Below are 19,749 nucleotides of genomic sequence, written 5' to 3' on the forward strand. Positions count from 1 at the left end.
TGATCGGTCCTCCTGCTTTATGAAAGACTCTCCAGCACTCACTGTTGGTGTGGCTTCCTGGTCCTGACTCTGCTCATCCCTGATCATCCTTCCCTGGTAAACGCCTCAGCCTTCTGTCCCATGAGTTCAGCCTCTGCTCTTCTTGTTTCCTGTCTGCCTGTCCCCATGGCTGCCTGGTGTTCTCCTGCATTGAATACAGTGTGTGTCCCTGCCACTGTTCCTGTGAGTACTCAACATCACAGACTCATGCTGCTTTATCGTCAGTTCTCATCATGGGTGCATCTGGTTCTGATCTTCTGCCTGATGAATTGTAAACAAAATAGCTATACTCAATTACAATAATGTGAGTATTTGCAATGTGTTCTTCCTTTTGCTTTCTATGTGCATTCTTTTTGGAAAATTGTTAATAAGGACCAAAATAAATCACTACTCATGTTTGCTGTAGTCATACAATGCATTAAAAATGAAATTAAACTCTGCATGTTGAACATCTTAAAAAAAACCTGGCTCTGGGTGCCCTGGGCTAAACCCCAGATTTAGTAAACTCTTAGATCTGCCCCTGGTCTCATACTCACTGTATCCCTCATTCCTTTCTGAATGTCCCAGGGTTATTATAGTTTCAATTCATTATTTAGTTTATAATATAAGTGATCAAGGTTTAATTTTGAGTAATTGACTATAGTTTAGTGATTTAGACTTTCAGGTATTAGGAGGAAAGCTGTGATTTGTAGACGGTGAAAAGGAAGAAACAATTACACCAAATATGGTTTACCAAGTCATTTATTGTTAAAGGGACTATTGTGCAAAGCTATTTCATTAACATACGATGCTCAACCCAAAGCAGAGCTGGTACTGGGAGCCCAATCAAAAGTAAAACTTTAAATGGATTTTTATATAAAAAGTTGTATCTGCAATTCGGTTTCATTTGAGTTTTTACATTGTTCATTGTAGCCTAAGTTAGTTTTTATTTTTTCACTGCTAGTTTTAGTTCATACTACTTCATAACCCTGGCCTGAAAAACGTGGAATATGTCTCCATCTGTAGGACAATCAAGGTCTATGCAGTGACTTGAAGCTCTGCTGAGTGGTTTGCTAATTATCACATTGTCAGAGTTGTAGCACTTTAATATCGAAAAGAAAAGCATTGAAAAAAATTAGTCAAGTTAATAAGCAAAGAGTCTGTGTGCACCGTGAGTTGGTTGCATTTTGAATATAAACGCTATCACAAAACTGACAGACATCCACACGTAAAAACTAAAGCTAAAAACCCACAACACGAGAACACAAACCCACTTTATTTGGGGCTTTTGTTTTCGCCTTTAAAACGAAATCACGTGACCTCAGCGTTTCGACGTCATACCCGGAAGTGGATACGCTATGATCGTTGCTGTCCATGGATGTTTTCATTGAATATTATGAAACTATGTAATGTCTCACTTGTGCGCAGTGGGAGAAGACTCTTTCCATTTTGCTGCCATGTACAGGTGACTGCCGCTGACCGTAAGTTAAAGTTAAGACAAGAATTTGTACAACGTAGGTAAATATTCTTGTTACAAGTTCGGTGCAGCATTAATCCAGGTTCACTCTCGCTTTGAAGGTGAAACGGTACCGTATATTAATGTTTAAGATGAATATCACATATTACTGCGAGTTTGGAGTCACCCGTAGCTGTTAATTTGGCAAAACGAAGACAGGCAGATGTGGACCACTTTGCCTTCTTGACCTGGACTGAGCTAAACCACATCTGGCATGATTACTATGGCGGTATTTGGAGCAAGGGCAGTCCTTCTAAACCTGAGGTCCACTTTCCAGAGAGCAGGCTCACTTCCCAGGATCAGACTCATCCAGCACTCAAGGACTTGTCTAGTAAAGAGAGGGCAGATTTTATCAAAGGTACCCAAGGTTACACTGCTATGTTGGGGTGCAGTCTGTGCATCATCCTCTGCAGCCAGATGCCAGGAAGCCACTCTTCCATCCCAAACCACTCAGAGGAAGGCTTTAGCGAAAGTCCAAGTGCACAAACTTGTGTTTTTCCTCCGCCTCAGCCTCCGTGCCTTGGTACTGCTCCTCAAATTTGGCCCCCTTCTCCTCCTCTTCCCCTTAACTTTGGTGTCCACTCGCTGGGCCTCATGCTGGCTGGACGCTCTGCTGTGGGTGATTGAATCTTCTGGTCCCACTTATATTAAGCTGGGGCAGTGGGCCAGCACCAGGCGGGACATCTTCCCTCAGGAGTTTTGTGACCGCTTCTCCAGGCTCCACATTAAGGTGCGCCCTCACTCTTGGGCTCACACCAAGCAGTGTCTCAGGAGGGCCTTCGGGGAGGGCTGGAGGAGGATGTTTGTGTTTGAAAGCAAAGAGCCGGTGGGGTCAGGATGTGTGGCCCAGGTGTACCGTGGCTGGGCCAAGGCGGACCGGGTGGAGGATCCAGCCTTCCAGTCGCTGGTGGAGGAGATGGAGAGAGAAGACCTGCTGGAAGCGTGGGAGATACCTGGTCTAGGAGGAGTGGCAAGATCTCTTTGGAAGTTCTTGAGGGGGAATAAGGAGGGGGAGGGCTATGAGGAGAGGGGTGACCCAGTGGGGCATGAGGAGAGCAGCACAGAAAAGGACCGTCTGATACCTGTCGCTATCAAGGTGAGAGGGGACTGTCACAAAATAGCCTCACTACTCCATAGTATGTTCATGTTGCTGTATGTTAACCAGAGCAAACCATGTATTTTTTTTAAAGCATAAATTGCTTCTTGTGTTGAAGGTGGTCCATCCAGGTGTCAGGAGGCAGGTGGAAATAGACCTGCTGCTGATGAAAACAGGCAGTTGGCTCCTGCACTGCCTGCCTGGACTCAAATGGCTCAGCCTGTGTGAGATAGTAGAGGAGTTTGAGAAGCTCATGACCAAACAGGTAAAAACTTTCCGACTTCAACATCTGAAATTAAATTTGTTGTTGTTTTCAATTTTTTTTCATTTTTCCTGAAGTATACATTTTCAGCCTTGCATGTAAAGCTGAAAAGGTGCCTACATGTAAAGCATGTCATATTATATTCACAGCATGAGGAGAAACATCCTAACAGAATAGGAACTGGAAGTGAGAACTGAGAACCAAAGTTGTGTCGTATCATTGATGGGACTGAACATTTGTTTCAGATTGATCTCCGTTTTGAGGCCAAGAACATTGAGCGTTTTCGGGATAATTTCCGTGATGTGGAATATGTCAAATTCCCAACTCCATTACGACCATTTGTCACCAGGACTATATTAGTGGAAACATTTGAAGTGAGTACAGAAGAATTTATAATGATTGGGAAACGCTGAGTGTGGTGATTGAGTGATAGTCAATGAATGATTCGAAAACTACTGAAGTGAAGTAAATCTTCAGGATACTTTATCCGTGATTTTTAGACAACATATACGTCTGGTTAAATATCTTTATTCATCATAAATGAGGCCAACATTCTTTGGATTACATTAGACTTTTATTTCAGGAGAGTGAGCCCATTTCAAACTACCTGAGCGCTGAGATTCCTCAGGAGGTGAAGCAGAGAATAGCCAGGATGGGAGTAGACACCCTGCTGAAAATGGTGAGATACATCTTCTGCTGGCAATACGTGGTCTGTTTGACTGAATGTTGTCATACAATTAGATGGATTGTGTTCACTTAATGTCTCCTTTCCATTTGTGTCTTAGGTTTTTGTGGATAACTTTGTCCATGGGGACCTCCATCCTGGTAACATCTTGGTCCAGTATCAAGGGCCTTTTGCTGGTTCCAGTGACAGTGCTGGTATCACAGGGGAGGCCCAGGGCAAAACAACCCTCACTGACCTGTGGGACACTGTTGTGGTCAGTGTCAGACCAGACCCATATCCTCTCCAGCTGGTGTTGCTGGACGCTGGCATCGTAGCCCAACTCAGCAACCACGACCTCGCAAACTTCAAGGCTGTCTTTACAGCTGTGGTGCTTCGTCAGGTAATAAAGGAAGGATGCATAGATGAAGTATCCATGCTTAATTAAAAATAATACATGAGCTTTTTCGCTTTTTTTTTTTTTTGGTTCACAGTGAATGAAGGGTTAGCTGTCCTTTCTAACGGTTTCATTCAAAGTATTGAATTGAGGGTGGACTCGCACATAATTTTCCAGATCTGGAATAGCAGGGATAAATGTGTTGAACTTTAGAAGTTATTCACCTATATCAATGTTGTGAACATAGTTTATGAATTATTTTATTCATACATTTTCTTTACGGCTTATCCTCTAGAGGCTCACGGGGGAGCTGGAGCCAATTTCAGCTGACATTTGGGGCGAGACTCAGGGTACACCCTGGACAGGTCGCCAGTCCATTACAGGGCTAACATAATAGAGACAGACAACCATTCACATTCACACCTATGGTTAAATTAGAGTTACAAATTAACCTTAACTGCATGCCTTTGGTATGTGGGAGGAAGCCGGAGTACCCTAACCCTCCACGCAGAAAGGCCTCAGCTGGCCGGTGGGTTCAAGCCCAGAATCTTTTTGCTGTGAGGCGATAGTGCTAACTACTGCACCACCATGTCTACTTTGTCCACTTTTAAAAAGTAAATCTGCAGCAAAACAAGCCTTTACTCCCTGAAATATATTTCTTAGATGGTAAACATTAACACACAAGAGAGCTCAAGAAGAAGCTCCTCACTGGATTAACTGTTACTGTGGTTTTGACTTGCGCTCTTCAGGGTGAGAGGGTGGCAGAGTTGATCCTGCATCATGCTCGGGCCAACGAGTGCCAGGACGTGCCACAGTTCAAGAAGGAGATGTCCCAGCTGGTGGACGATGCCCTCAGCAACACCCTCTCTCTGGGAAAGGTAGTAACATAGGATTTGTGCTTTCTGATGCAGGGCCTCCTGATAATGAAGATGGTCATGATTACTGTATTGGCCTCACTGTAAGATGACCCTGATTATAAGACAATTATAGAATACATTAATACACAACACACTGATATGCACTTCTATTTCTGGCTTCTATTGTGCTTGTGTAGTTTATTGATAAGTGCTGTTATTTTATTGTCTGTGTGCTTTCCAATTGTCATTTCCCCTGTAAAGAGTGGAAACTTGTCTTATTACCTGGTAACTGTGGTCAGACTAAATGAAATGTCTGTTGTTGATTACTATGTTTGATTTGAGTTTGTTTATTTATAGATCCAAGTAGCTGACTTGCTCTCCAGAGTTTTTAGTCTACTCATCAAACACAAGGTAAAATATTAGGAGGTGACAGTCATTGTGGCAAATAAACAAAACTTCTTTTTGTATTCTAAAAGTTTATTACAACAGGTAACAATACTGACTGAGTCACTGCTATTTCCATTCAATGAAAGATGAAACCACTATGCTCATCTTTGTTTTGTGTTGCTGTTACAAAAATATGGCTTTCTAGGCTGCTGCTTCGTTTAAGTTGCTGATTAATGCCTTTTAATAACAGCAATTATTCAAGGGGAACCACAAGAAACTAAAATTGTCTTTCCATATGACTATAGGATTTTATGGAAGTATTTGAAATGTCTTTAAATCAGGGCAGGAAACTATTTCCTAAGATGTCCATTCTCTTAAATGAAAACCTGCTGTTTTTCTACTTGCTGCCTTAGGTGAAGCTGGAGAGTAATTTCGCATCCATAGTGTTTGCCATCATGGTGCTGGAAGGCCTGGGTAGATCTTTGGATCCCAACTTGGACATCCTGGAGCTGGCCAAACCCATGCTGCTCAAAAACTGTGCCTCACTGCTCTGATACACACATGCCATGTACACATACACACAGCTGAAGCACAATAGATAAAACACACATAGGTACAAAGCCCTGCATACTGTATACATACACACAAATGTTACATACAGTATATGTGTATATCCTCCCAATATCATGGTGATGGTGTGTCTTCAAGCTTGTAATGCTCACTACATTTCAACAGTGTTGATGCCATAAATACCTCCATTGAGTTTTACATTGGTGGGTACTTTCATCTCTGTTACTCTTATAATTTACAGTCTGGTCAGAATACGAATATTTCACCCACTTGCATCAACTACGGGGCACCTCTAGCTGAGCCTAATGAACGAGAGCAGATCCACGTTACATGAGGCACCATTTGAGTGCTAATGGATGAGTCAGCAAACACAGATGGCATCAGAGACCATTTGTAGTAAGACAAGATGTAAAACAAAATACTGCCAACATCCCTATTTGATGTTTTAAAGCATATTTTCACTTTTTAATGGCTAATATTGATCTCAGGGTGTCTTATCACTCAATCTCCAATAGCATCTTAGGTAATGTTTTTTTAATGGGCCATATTTGCATTAGTGTGAATCACAACGTACTGTAAAATTTGTTCTTACAAATTACATTGACAATGTGAAGCCTTTGGCTAATTGTACTCACAACTGACATCTTGGTTGTTTTAACTTTCCATTAAGTTGGTGGGAACACTTGTATGAATTATACATATAAATAAAAAGAAATCCATGCTAATTTATCTTTTTCTTTCTTTTGTTGCTACTAGTGACTTGTAAGTTTTTGATGATGTAGCTTCAAATCAGAAAATTTATTGAGGGCACAGAGTCCATTAATTTACAATTTTATTAAATCTGTCAATGAAAAACACAGACAAGAGACGCGATTTTGTCAATGTCATCAGGAAGAACAGTCAGCATGGCTGAAAGAGTGAGATCAGGAGGTTTCGGTGCAAAAAAAAAAAAAAAAAATACATATCCTTTATTGCAAAACTGTTGATTTTGTTTTCATCACCATCAAGAGCCCAGATAGAGCAACACTGTTCAAGTAAGGAGGGAGGGGAGAGGTGACAACTGTGTAAAAAAATCTTTCAATAGTAATAATTATAATAAATAATAATGACAAAAGAAATAAAAACATCTCTAATAGACAAACACAATCACCTCAGTATAAGACGAGATTCTGTCACGGTCACGACAACCAGAGAAAAGTTCTTTTTTTTTTTTCCTCTTTTTTTTTACTGAATTAAATAGTTTTTAAAAATATCTCACCATTTACTTATACTCATCTTTTTTCATTTATTGCGAAAAATAGGCAACTGGACTAATTGTGATAATGCAAGTTTGTGTATGTGTGTGTGTCTGTGTGTGACAGAGAAATAGAGATTAAGTGAAGAGATATAGTGGAACGTCTTGGAGCGTTGGCACTGAGAGCAGCAGCAGTGTGTGGCGATGCAGTACTCTCATTCAGCCACCAGGTGGCACAGTTCAGTTAGAACATTCCTCCAGGGCTGGATCTATGACACCAAACCCCCACCTGTATCAGAGGAAGTCAAGTTCTGCCAACAACAGCCTCTGTTTTTTTTGGAATGATGCTTGTGTGTTGAAACTTTGTCCACGGTCGCTTATCGGCGTTGCCAGATCTCAGTTATATGTACAAAGGTTTCAAATCCCTGAAGGACATCTACAAAGACAAGTGCAACCTCCATGTGACCATCCCCTTTCTCGAGAAGCTCAGGGATCAAAGGGTTCCTCTAGAGGAAAAGAAAAAGGGGGAATAGTACCAATCAGATCTGGTAAACGTGCCACGGCAGGACTCAACATAATTGTTCTTGGTTTAGAGCAAGGGACTAAAATCAGGAATGATGGCAGAGGAACAAGATTTAGGAATGTCAAAAGCTGAAGGGAAGAGGGTTGTAACATAGTGACCTTCCTCAAAGGGGGCACCAGAAATATCCTAACATAATTCTGTCTAACAGAATGTCCAAGAGGGATGACTAAACAGGAAATAAACCAGCAAAACACAACTAAAATAATGCATCCATCGTCCTTTTGTTATATCCGTTCATGCTGATCCATCAGTCTCTCCATGCATTTTAAAAATAGTCTTTAAAGACCGAGCAGTCCTCCATCTTAAATTGATTGTATTTTTGTTTTTTTGCTCATCCCGCACTTTTTCTATCTGTCTCTGTCAGAGTGGCAACTGTCTGTGTGGTGCCCCCTGGAAGACTGGCTGCCCTCCAGTTCTCTGTGGCAGACCCGGGCAGGATCACGCAAATTATTTAGGAAGGTGGCGGTGGGCAACCAAACAGGTAAAAAGGGGGCTTATGAGAAGGATTTTTGGAAGAAATCAGGGTGTAAACTTTAGTCCAATGTGGGTGCTTCTTCCACGGCAGGGTGAGGGAGGGAAGCTACTAGACTGGAAAGGGAGGAGAAGGGTCCATGTAGACAGATCTTGAGTAGATCTCCTGACAGGCACATACGCTCATTCTCACACATAATGATACACACACTTGTCTGTCTAAGAGGCCCTGGCGAAGTAAAGGTCATGGCAGATGGAGCTCTGGGCAGTCAGCTGCAACATCTTTTCGTTGTCTTTTCTTCTTCATCTATGAAAAGACCAGCAGCTGTCAGTGGCTCATGACTGGATCCAAATAATGTAAAGGTGAGACTTAAGAGGAGATAGGTAGATTGATGATGGAAGGGACAGGCTGACATCTTGACGGCAGAAGAGAAGAAAAATCACATCTCTTTTCAGACTGGAGACAGATTGTGACTTCTCCCTTTTATGGTTCAAGCAGCATCCATCCTCAAATTATCAGATTCTTCTTGGGAGATGTTTTGGAAGACACAGAAACTATGTCATATCTCCATAAGCCTTTCTTTACATTCCTTTTTGGAAAAGATGGAGGGGCTTGTGTGGGTGTTAAGCCTACTCAGATTAGCATGTGAGGGTGCATGTGTGAGATAGGGCAGGAAGTCTTTCTTATCTACTCTGACTCCACGCTGTTGTTCCACAGGCTGCCACCAGGGGTGATGTTTGGGCTAACTGTTTGGGGACAAGGGGAGGAGGGCGTCTGATCAGAGTTTGTGGCTACGAGTTGAGCCAAGGGTGGTTGAGGCAATCGCCGGCCGAGGCCCTCTTCTCAGGCACCATCTCCAGCATGGGCAGAAGGAAGTGAGTGAAATGGCCAGCGTCCTCATGCGACCAGCCATATTTCTCCACCAGCACATCAAACAGGGACCATGGCTTCAGCTTAGTGATGTGCCGCAGCTCACCTGCAGGAGGCGATAGGGAGCACAGTCAACCACAGTAAAAGAGCATGAGGGGAGAAAAGCGAGCAGGGGTTTAAAGAGTCAGTTCACCCCAATTACCAAAAAAAACATATACTCTTTAAGGATAAGCTTGGTGATATTCAGCTTTTCCTTATTTTTACTGAATTCTTTGAAAAGACTAAAACCAACAATGAGTTGATCCAAATAAGTATTGCCTGTGCAGCCAAAGCCTGATACAGAGATTATTACTCTGAGCAGTACACCTCTATTGTTGTCCAGAAAATATTGAAAACATACTATGTTGCACTGGGTGATGTGTTGTTTGATTACACAAACACGGCCACTGTAGTTTATTTTGAATCATGAACTACAGTGTCATATAGAAACACATGCACCGTCTTTTTGCCGAAAATACTCAGCAGTGCACCAAATGTATATCAATCTGTGGCTGAAAATAGTCCTCAACAAATGCTATTTTGCTCATGTTTTAGTAGCATTTGTTAAAGTCTACAATGTCCTGCTGTTTTAGGAAATTACTGAGTCCAAACTAAAAAAATACTGATATATTTGTGTCGTTTTTACATATTTTTCCTTAAACAGTGTCTCTTTTAGCATGGATAATCCACTGTTATGGTAGAAAGGAGTCCATTGTATTACAGCGGAGGCAGAAATTCAAGATGTCAAAAAGTATTTGCATGGCGAGTAAGAAAATATTTGTTTTTTGGGTGAATTGATTCTTTAATCAAACTCAGTGACAGGCCATAATTCTGCAGATCCCATCCAACCATTACAGCAGCTGATTTCACTTATTAGTTCACCCCTTTGTGTTCGAAGTTGTGCTAAATCAGTGCCATAATGACTGGAGCGTAAAACCTGCAGTGTTTTGGTGGAAAACCATGAAAACAAGGGCAAGACACAGAGGGAAGGAGACAGAGAAGTGGAGAGGTAATGAAAATAGACTAGGAGAGGAAGGTGTTCATTATTTAAGAGACGAAAGAAAATGATTGGCTGGAAGTACAGTACAAGACTGACAGAAAAAAAGGTATGAGGGAATGATTAATGATGGGGGTGATCAAGACTGAAGGTCCAGCTGAAACCATGGCTACCATGGTAACCTCTCCTTCCTCTGCACTGACTGGAGAGCACAAGATGCAGAGAAAGGAAACCATCTGTTTGGACTTTCCTTATATTAAGAAATATAAATAAATACAAGAAATTGATTCACAACAGCAATAAAAAAAAACATTACATCTGTTTTTTTCCCATTAATAGTGACTACTTTAGTTTACAACAGCTATACATTTGGCTGTCTTCAGTTCATCATAAAAGTTTAGTATACAGCATGTTTCCAATTTCTGTCTCAAATGAGTATATCTACTTTCCCCCAAGTTCAATAAAAATCCTTGTGTATAAAGGAAACAAAGTAACTAGAGCACTCAATTGCACTGTATGACTGAAGGCAGCATGGCAGACAGAAGAAGCCCAGAGAGACAGAGCGAGAAAGTCAGACCAGATTAACAGAGCGCCAAGAGATAAAAGGGAGAACATTGAGACATCAAGTGCAGCCTCAGACCTCAGATAGAGACAACATCAAAGGCGGAATATTTAGGTCTCATGACACATTATGAAGAATATATGAGCAGAAAGGGAAGGAGATTGAGAGAAAGAAAAAAGAGAATAAATGAGAGAGTGCAAGGGTTATCAACTGTACCAAACACAGATCCATACACTTACCAGGCTCAAAGATGAGCAGAATCATTCAGGTGAATGACACATTTAAGACCTTAGAAGCAGTGAGGTAAAGCCATACTGCTCTGTGTACAGGCTGGGAATATGACTATGCTATAATTGTTGATGGTAATATTGCTTTTGTTCCTGCCAGAGTAGATTAGCTTGTTGTTTATAGTGAACTCTAGTACTAGTGCTGCTTGATTGGTCCTTTTTGCTGCCAAGTCACAAGATTTAATTGCTGCTAAACATATGGAAAAAATATCTGACTACCTACAATTGATTCTGCTGACTTTGTCAAGACTTTTAGAAAAAATAATTTCCTCTGCCTCTGACTGTAGTGAAGTAAAGTTAACATTTTGCATATTCCAGTTAAACAATCACAACAAAGTGTTTGAAAGTTAATTTAGTAGGGATGGGCGATACAGTTGAAATCAGTATTATAATAGTATAGCAAGTATAATTTTCAGATATTGATACTGGTATATCACGCAATGGCGCGATATATTAAAATCACATATAAAAGATTTCAAATGAATTTTATGCTGAAATGTGGAACACAAAACATCACAATTTGCTTGTGTTCAGTCATCTAAATGACTTAAAGATGTATGTTTTATACTTTTTGTGAACATTGCATTTGTTTACTTGAGTTAAAAAAAAACTCCACCAATTTAGCATGGGCAGTTCTCAAAGAAAATGTTGTTTTGTAATTTTTTTCTTATTCCTGGTTAAAACCTGGTGCCTACATTACCCACAATGCAACTCAACTGCAGACAGTTCAGTCGGAGACTAGGGTGTGTTATGCTAGTCGTAGCTAATGTAGCCTAGAGTCACTAGCCCCAAGCAGAGAGGAGGAGCAGGCTACATAGGACTGGTAACCTCACTTCTTTCTAACTCCACATCTCACAACTTGTTTCTTTTTCACACTTGTAGTCTTCAACCCCAACCTTCTCTTGAGGCCATTTATCAGACTTCGTGCAGCTCCCTCTGGACACACAACTGTCTTTATACAACTTTTTTCACATATGTGGTAGTACTCTTCAAGACCTGTAAAAAGACTTTGATGTGTAAAATCGGTGAAGTTTCACTTTAAGGTCAGTGCGCTTTTATCTACTTGTGTGTCTTTACTTTAACATTTTATGCAATATTACCACTAACTCAAGACAAAGTTTTGAAAGTCAATAAACAGAATGAATTATCGCCCTACAATTTATTATTTATTTGCTGTAGTTGACGACTTACCTGACTTACTATACTATATGACTTACTATATTACCACACAACAAATACTTCTAGATCCAGGTGTCATTACTACTGTAAAGTTCCTCTAATACTACAGCTATCCCTCTAGATAAGGCCTTGCCTACACCTAGCCCAGCCACTACCACGGCGTCGTTTACCTTTCTTGGAGAAAAACTCTCGGCTGTACTTCCCGGCAGCGACCACTTTGCGTGGGACCTTCCCAAGGAGCTCCATGATCAGAGCGATGTGGTCTGCCCACCACCACATACATCACAGAGGGAACAGGCACGATTCAGCATTACAGCATGCACACACACATCAACACGCACGTACACTGGCTGTAGGGGACTGACACACACTACTGCCTTGGGATACTGCATGGACACACTCACAGACAGAAAACTAGTGAAACACCTTGAAGTAGACAGTTTTGTAACTGTGTTTCATGTGATATTAAATAGTTCTCAGTGTTTTCAAGTTATATTTTCATACAACTTTAAATTTATATAGTGTCCCGACTGTCTGTTAGTGTCCATTTTTGTCTATCTTAGACACCTGTGTGTCCCAGTCCCAACAGCTCTCTGCCCAGCGCTACCTCTTCTGTTGAAGAACTCCCGGGAATATTTTCCAGAGAGCGCAAAGTGCCTTGGAATACAGCCCAGCAGCTCTATGATGTGGGCTATGTGGTCTAAGGAGGAGAAAGGGAGGTGGGAGGGAGGAGAGGGGGTAGGAAAGAAGAGGAAGAATACCCAAAAAGAAAAGAGATGCAGACACAGAAGGAAAAAAAACAAGGAAGAGAAAATTCATTGAAAGAGAGGTGAAAGTAAAATATAAGGACATTTTAAAGAGGGTAGATTGTGGGTAGGAAAATAGAAACAGGGAAGGGAGGTGACGGGTAGAGAAAAGAGGGGAAAGGAAGGAAAAAAGAGAAAGTCACAGACAGTACAGGAGAAAAATCTCTGTTAGTGAGCTGTGCCTCCACAGCAAACGTGATGAAATGAAATGTTCAGCCTTAGAATAAAAAAGTGACATGCATTCAGATTGAGAATGAACTGAAACCAAAAGCTAGATTTTCAATTTGGCTTTAATAGTGGGAGATCAAAGGTATCTCTGTGTAAATCAGGATGTTATGAAGAATAAAAAACTGAGACTAGCTTATTGCCTGTGCAAAACATGCAAAATGAGGTTAACTGTCTGTCACATGTTGTAAGAAGAACAACACAACAAGCTGGTGAGATCAAAGATCAGTGGAGATGAAGAGATCAATGATTGAAGTGAAGATGAGGGTGCAGAGTTTTGAAATGTGTTGTATTTTGCAAGACACGGAGTAGGGAGAATGAGTTGAGTTATTGACTGGAGTCTTCATGCAGATATGGTGATTGTGAGGCCGGATACAGTAACATGTGACCAGAAAATAGATACACATATACTCACAGGATGAGCTAACTGCCTAGTGTTGCTCTTAGGCTTAAAGGGTCATTGTAAAAAAGGGAGATTTCCATTTCTTTTTAGACTATAAAGCAGGTCTAGGTGCTAAATACTGTCAGAGTATCAAAACACTCCATGAAGTAGTGCACACAGCCTATATTCAGAAACTGTGCCTTCAAATGAGCTGTTTGGACTTCCGTAAGGTTGTGATGTCACAACTATAAGCTAAGCGTTTCCCCTACTATTGCCTTGGAGGGGCGGGGGATCCTCTCTCCCTCCTGAAAAAAAGTTTGTTATTTACTTAATTTATATGTGCTTGCTTCATTTCAGCTCAGTGTGAGAGTCTCTACCACATTTTGCTGTTATTTATGGCTGCACTAGTTTCTTTCATCTCTTCTCCAAAGGAGACACAGACAGTGGAGGAAATGCTGCACAGTCAGTGGATGTCAGAAAGCAAATATGTCATTTTCCCCAACTACCATAGGCTACAATCTGTTAATTTTGATTGGCCTGAGCATGTGTCACTCAGAAAAAATGTCAGCCAATCAAAAGAGAGGGGCATTGTGCAGACACAAAAACAGCCTGCTTCAAACTGAGTGAGACAGAGGGGCTGCATCCATGACTTACGGTGGTAACTAGGTGCTTTTAGACAATAAAAACATGCAAACCTAAACTGGGAAATGTATTAAGAGTTATCACTTACACTTCATTTTACACTTTGCTGAAAAAGTCTAGATGTCTACCACAATAATAGGAGTTTTGTGAGCTCTGTGTGTATCTATAACATTTGAAAAGTTCTGGTCTAGGTATACAGCAGAGTGGAGATGAGTGGAGGCATAGCAGCAGAATTAAAGGACAGGATTTACAGTTGACAGTGGATAGGGGGATTTGGGGAGAGGGATGGCTAGTTTAAACTAAGCTTATTTGGGGGATTTCTATCCATTTCAAATACAATCTTGTACAGTCTTTTATTAGTGTTTCTCCATTGTTCAAACACATTAATAAATGCAAAAGGATCAGGTTTTGACACTAAGTGACAATTAAAAAGCAGCAAAGTTTACCTGTATCGTGGCCATTTCCAGGTCTATATTTATATTCTGGGGCTGGGATATCTTTGCATCATTTACAGTTTAAAATTTCCTTTTTTTATCTTATACTGGGCCTTTAAGCAACCCCTGAGTTAAGCCTCTACAGTATAAAAATAAAATCACAAAATATAATATAATATGCCCCCTTTAAAAATGTGTTGTGTTGTCAAAACTCTTCATAAAATCAACAGAATCAAATATTAATGTTTGAAAGGAGAATGCTGCCCCACCTGCAATGAGTGGTGGTAAACGATGCAGGATGCAAATTATGTGAAACATTTGAAGTTGTGATCCCACCATCACTGCATTTGTAGCAATGGAAATGAACAATCCTTAATCCTTAATCTGAGCAATGGAGAAAAACTGTACAGCCAATCAAGGCTAATTGGCTCACAAACACATTTTCATACACATTATCTATTCAAAATGTTAATTTTAACAGTTAATCAATAATTTAAGACACTTTGCTTCTTTACTTGAAACACTTTCCCTCACAACAAATTGTGTAGTAAACATCCAGAACATACATCAAAATTAAATACAGAATTTAGCTATGACTCCCCTATGAAATACTTTTAAATGAGAACCACATTTATATAATTGGGATTTTATGTGTGTACGATTGCAATACTCACCCTCATCACGGGAGTAGTCCTCTCCAGAATGGGGCTCGAACAGGTAATCTCCAGTGGCCAGCTCAAACGCCTACAAGAGGAACATTAGAGTATTTGAGTATATGGTAAGTGTGCACTGTAAGTATGTATAATTTAAAAATAAGTGTGTATGTATGTAATGTACTGTATATATGTATGTCTTCTCCTTACCATGCAGGCAGTACTCCAGATGTCAGCAGGAGTGCTGTAACCAGCTCCAATCAAGACTTCAATGGAACGATACTGTCTTGTCTGGATGTCCTCTGTAAAGTGCTTGTGCTGTGAAAGAGAGGAGATCTGTTAATATACTCTACATATAACCTGGCAATCATCAATCTACTGCATTCCCTGTCCAATGTTTTTTTTCTTACATTACGCCATGACCACCCAAAGTGGCAAATTAAATTCCATTTATCTCCAGTTCTTTTCAAATGTAACCTTGTGCAAGCTGTTTGAAGCCCAGACAAGAAAAAATATGTTCGAGTTGTTGTAGTGCAAATACAAAATACTGTACTGGGATGCACTAGTTATGCTAGGGGGCTTTTCCCTATCTTCTTCTCCTCTTGATCATCCTTAACCCCCCCTTAAAGTATCTGAACCCATAGAAACCGAATTTTATACATGGGTCTGAAATATCACTCTGTGTTCAGGAAATAAATAATTGTATGCACTGTAAATATTAATAATTAATAATGTAAATATTGTAATTTTTTGTGTCATTCAGTGTCCTGAAGTTTTATGTATTTAAAGCTGGAAGTACATTAAGGCAGCAGGAAACTGAATAAAGGAAAACTGACATGATGAACTATGAAATTGTATTTCAATGTATGATCAAAACAAAATAAGTCTAAACAGTACTGCAAAAATGCTATGTTTTAGTTAATGACCATAATCTGTATTTCAGATATTTAAAAATGTTCAAATAGACAAACTAGGCTTCACACATTCATGCAACTTACACAAAACATTCCCATACTAACTCAAAATACATTTTCTGGAGTATGATTATCAACGTTTTATCACTTGTTAAATCACAATCCCTGTGTATTTAAAAAATATAGTATGTTTTGATTTAAGCATTCATTACCTGTCACATCCTGCAACCGTTCACATGTTCACATAGAAACACACATAATAAATGACATCAATTAATGATACTGTGTCTTACCACCCAGCAGGCATTTCCAAGATCAGCGATTTTGACTCGAATAGAGTCAGAGTTGCGCGGGTCTAGTGGGTTGATCAGGAGGTCTGCAGCTCTGGCCCGGACTGGGAGGGGACAGAATGGTGAAACACCGGTTTAATACATTAAGTAGAGATACACAGAGTTTACACACTCTAATGTGATGATAGGCATGCACTGTATTCTAGAGCAGGAACTCCTCAGCTTTTTCAACAAGGAATCCAAATATGATAAACTTTGTGGTGGGCTCTATATGCACGTTAGATAACAACATATAATTCATTGGATCACATGAGCACCTATCACAAACATAGTGCCCCATTTAGAGTTTCACTAAAGTGGAAAATATACTTGAAGTAGATATGTAAAATCCTTCCTAAGCATCAAGGATGTGATGCAAGAGGTGACCTTGGAAGAGGATGTTAGAGTCCAAGTTAGATAATGTTGATTGATGAATAATGGTGTTGGTGAGTCAGTAATATTACCCAGAGGAGATATTTGGACATTAAAATGGAATAATAAGCAGCTGAATTGCTGTATCAGACAGCTATAATGTATAAAATAGAAAATCAAAACACAGAGATGGTTATTCATGTTCTGCTGATCCGTTATCTCACCAAAGATCCAAATTAGCACTAATTGTTGTTGTTCTTTTATCCTTTTCTTTACTTATTAAAATAAAATTCTCTTTTATGAAACAGTTAACATAAAGATAAAAATAAGCGACAAGCACTATTCTGTATTTTGAGCTTATTGTACCTTTGGGTGTATCTCCCGTGCTTGAGGATGAGACAGTGCGACTTCGGTCAGCTGTGGGGTTGTTGGGTGACGGTCCTGCTCCAATGTCTGCTGTCCCGACCGGTATGGGGTTTCCTGGCTCAGGATCCAGGGGCAAATCAGGGAAGATAGGCAGCATGGCCCGATGGCGCTCGTTTGAGCCGTTGGTCAGCCCCCGCTCATTCACCTCGCCATTATACATCTCATAACCAGAGCTGAGAGAGTTGTCCCTGTCCGTGTAGCTGAGCTCAGACTCCACCAGGGGGCAGAGGAGAGGCTCAGGGGTGGGTGAGGGGTGTGGAGGCATGCCAGGATTGGGTTTCAGTCCCTCAGATCCCAACAAAACGTGGCCGTTGGTTTTGACCAAATTGGTTTTGATGATGTGGGATTTCACAGGGGAGTTGGTCTCCGTGAGGAGTTCAGTCGTCGTGTCCTGGTCCTCGTCTTCCTCTTCATCATCCTCATCCTCACCCTCATCTTCCTCCTCATCTTCTTCCTCGTCCTCCCCCTCTTGCTCCTTCGACTCATCTTCCTCCACCACTGCCTCCTCCTGTGTTTTGCTCTCACTCTTTGGCTCCTCTGTCTCATTTTCCCCCTTTTCAATCTCTTTATCCTCCTCCTCTTCTTCCTCCTCCTCCTCCTCCTCCTCTAATTTCTCCTCCGTCTCTGTCTCAGTCTCCTCTTCCTCATTGTCATCCTCTGCATCTTTCAATCCCTCCTCCCCCTCTCCTTCCACGACCTCTGGCTGCGTTGGATCTCCATTACCTTCCTCAGTTGTGGGGAAAATGGGGTCATTATTTTCAGCGATGGGCGTGAGCTCCTCATCCTCATCCTCATCCTCCACCTCGTCATCAGGGTCATCATCAGTGTGAAGTGCCTCACTCTGCTCCTCGGGATGCGCTGCGCCTAATATGGAGAAATTGGAGGGAAACAGTTCAGAGAAGGAGTGGGTGGGAAGAAGATACAAGCATGATCAAAGACAGTGTAGGCAGAGTAGAAAACGGCATTAAAAAAATGGCAAAAGTGGGAATACGAGAATGAAAGAGACAGAAGGCGGAGAGACAGAGGGTGGAGGAGGGAGACAGAGCAAGATGGTGTTTTTTTTCCTTGTGAATCAGCCTAGCCTCCCTTACACAGTAGGACCAGTGTGGGTGAAGTGGTCGGAGCCAATCCACCTCCTATTCATTCACAGGGAGGCTGCGCTCTGCACATACCTGCATTCACACAATCACTCCTGCTGCAGATCTGTCAAAGCAGAGATGAATCGCTATTCTAGTTGCTTAGAACCTGGATACAGTAAAATGTAAAGGCTTACCTAAATATGTTGCTCATGTTTCCTTCACTAATCATTTCACTTTGATTTAAAGGCTGCAACCACCATGCTATGAGGATACGTCATTCAGCCATTCAGTTAAGCAAAGGTTATCTTAAAATAAACTGTAAGCATATAACAGATTGTACACCTCACAGATGTATTATAAATGACTATTGACACGTTATATGTTAAATAAATTAAAAATAACAAACTGGTAATTATTAATGAATGAAAGAGTAGAATTAGTTCAAATTTTTCTATGAGGACACGAGTCAAAAATGGGATTCAACTAATATGCCCTTTCTTACCAACAATTCTAACCTTAAGCTTAAAAAGGACAACATTTTATAATGTTTAACCCTTATGCCTCCTTTTAAAAATGTTCCTTTGAGTTCATTAGGGACAAAAATGTCCACGTAAAAAATATTATAAATTAATATTATTTTCTTTCTTTCAATAATTTTTTTTTTTTTAAACCAACATCAGTCCTGATAATAAATATCAAATATTCATTCATTTTCAGGATTTTAACCCTTTAAATACCAGTTTGTTTGCGTATAACGCCAGCTTTTTTTAAATGAGAAAAACACAAAAAATTATTTTCTATATACTTAATGCAAAGTTAATTATTTTGTTAATCAACAACATTGATTCTGTAATTTCCCAGCTTGGGATCAATAAAGTATATCTATCTATCTATCTATCTATCTATCTATCTATCTATCTATCTATCTATCTATCTATCTATCTATCTATCTATCTATCTATCTATCTATCTATCTATCTATATATCTATCTATCTATCTATCTATCTATCTATCTATCTATCTGATGCATTATTATTTTTTTGTGCAGTGTCAGATAACATTTTTAAAAAAAACTCCCTCTGAGATCCTTAAGGACCAAAATGTCCCCATTGAAAACTAAATTTGTTGACCCTCCAGCCAAAAAATTACTTTTTTTTTTTTGTTTTTCACCATATAACATGATTTAATTGTATTTTATCTATGGGAGAATTCCCAGTCCTGCCCGTCCTGTATTATGAAGCACAGCAGACCAATGAAAAATGTGGTTGCATCCAAAATGACCTGGATGTGTAGGTCAGAGTGTGTAATTTATGTGTGTATTGAACAAAAAAAAGTGTGTGTACATAAATGTGTGTATGTGCAGATAGAAATGGAGACTTTACATTGACTTGCAGATCTCCATTTATAGCATTTTGTCTAAATTTCTCACTGTCTTTGTCTCTCTCTCTCTCACACACACACACACACACACACACACACACACATACACATACACATAC

At 40.3% G+C, this 19,749-nt stretch overlaps 2 protein-coding genes across 2 annotated transcripts in view; one reads left to right on the plus strand and one right to left on the minus strand.

The window, feature by feature from the left end:
- Positions 1-1,384: 1,384 nt before the first annotated feature.
- adck2 (aarF domain containing kinase 2) lies at positions 1,385-6,489 on the plus strand. Its single transcript, XM_062420623.1, has 8 exons — positions 1,385-2,630; positions 2,749-2,895; positions 3,138-3,266; positions 3,476-3,571; positions 3,678-3,956; positions 4,700-4,828; positions 5,165-5,218; positions 5,608-6,489. The coding sequence occupies exons 1-8, from the start codon at positions 1,749-1,751 to the stop codon at positions 5,746-5,748; spliced, it is 1,857 nt and encodes a 618-aa protein (XP_062276607.1). The 5' UTR covers positions 1,385-1,748; the 3' UTR covers positions 5,749-6,489.
- Positions 6,490-8,382: 1,893 nt separating this feature from the next.
- Positions 8,383-19,749, minus strand: part of srpk2 (SRSF protein kinase 2) — a 67,260-nt gene continuing 55,893 nt past the window's right edge. The window contains exons 10-16 of the mRNA XM_062420639.1: positions 17,111-18,034; positions 16,337-16,437; positions 15,340-15,447; positions 15,151-15,220; positions 12,595-12,687; positions 12,158-12,250; positions 8,383-9,029 (exon numbers count right to left, since the gene is read on the minus strand). Coding sequence (XP_062276623.1) covers positions 8,845-9,029; positions 12,158-12,250; positions 12,595-12,687; positions 15,151-15,220; positions 15,340-15,447; positions 16,337-16,437; positions 17,111-18,034 — 1,574 coding nt within the window. The 3' untranslated portion in view covers positions 8,383-8,844. The remainder of the gene's footprint in view (positions 9,030-12,157; positions 12,251-12,594; positions 12,688-15,150; positions 15,221-15,339; positions 15,448-16,336; positions 16,438-17,110; positions 18,035-19,749) is intronic.

The sequence above is a fragment of the Scomber scombrus genome, chromosome 6 (assembly GCF_963691925.1).
Source record: "Scomber scombrus chromosome 6, fScoSco1.1, whole genome shotgun sequence".
In the NCBI taxonomy this organism is placed as follows: Eukaryota; Metazoa; Chordata; class Actinopteri; order Scombriformes; family Scombridae; genus Scomber; species Scomber scombrus.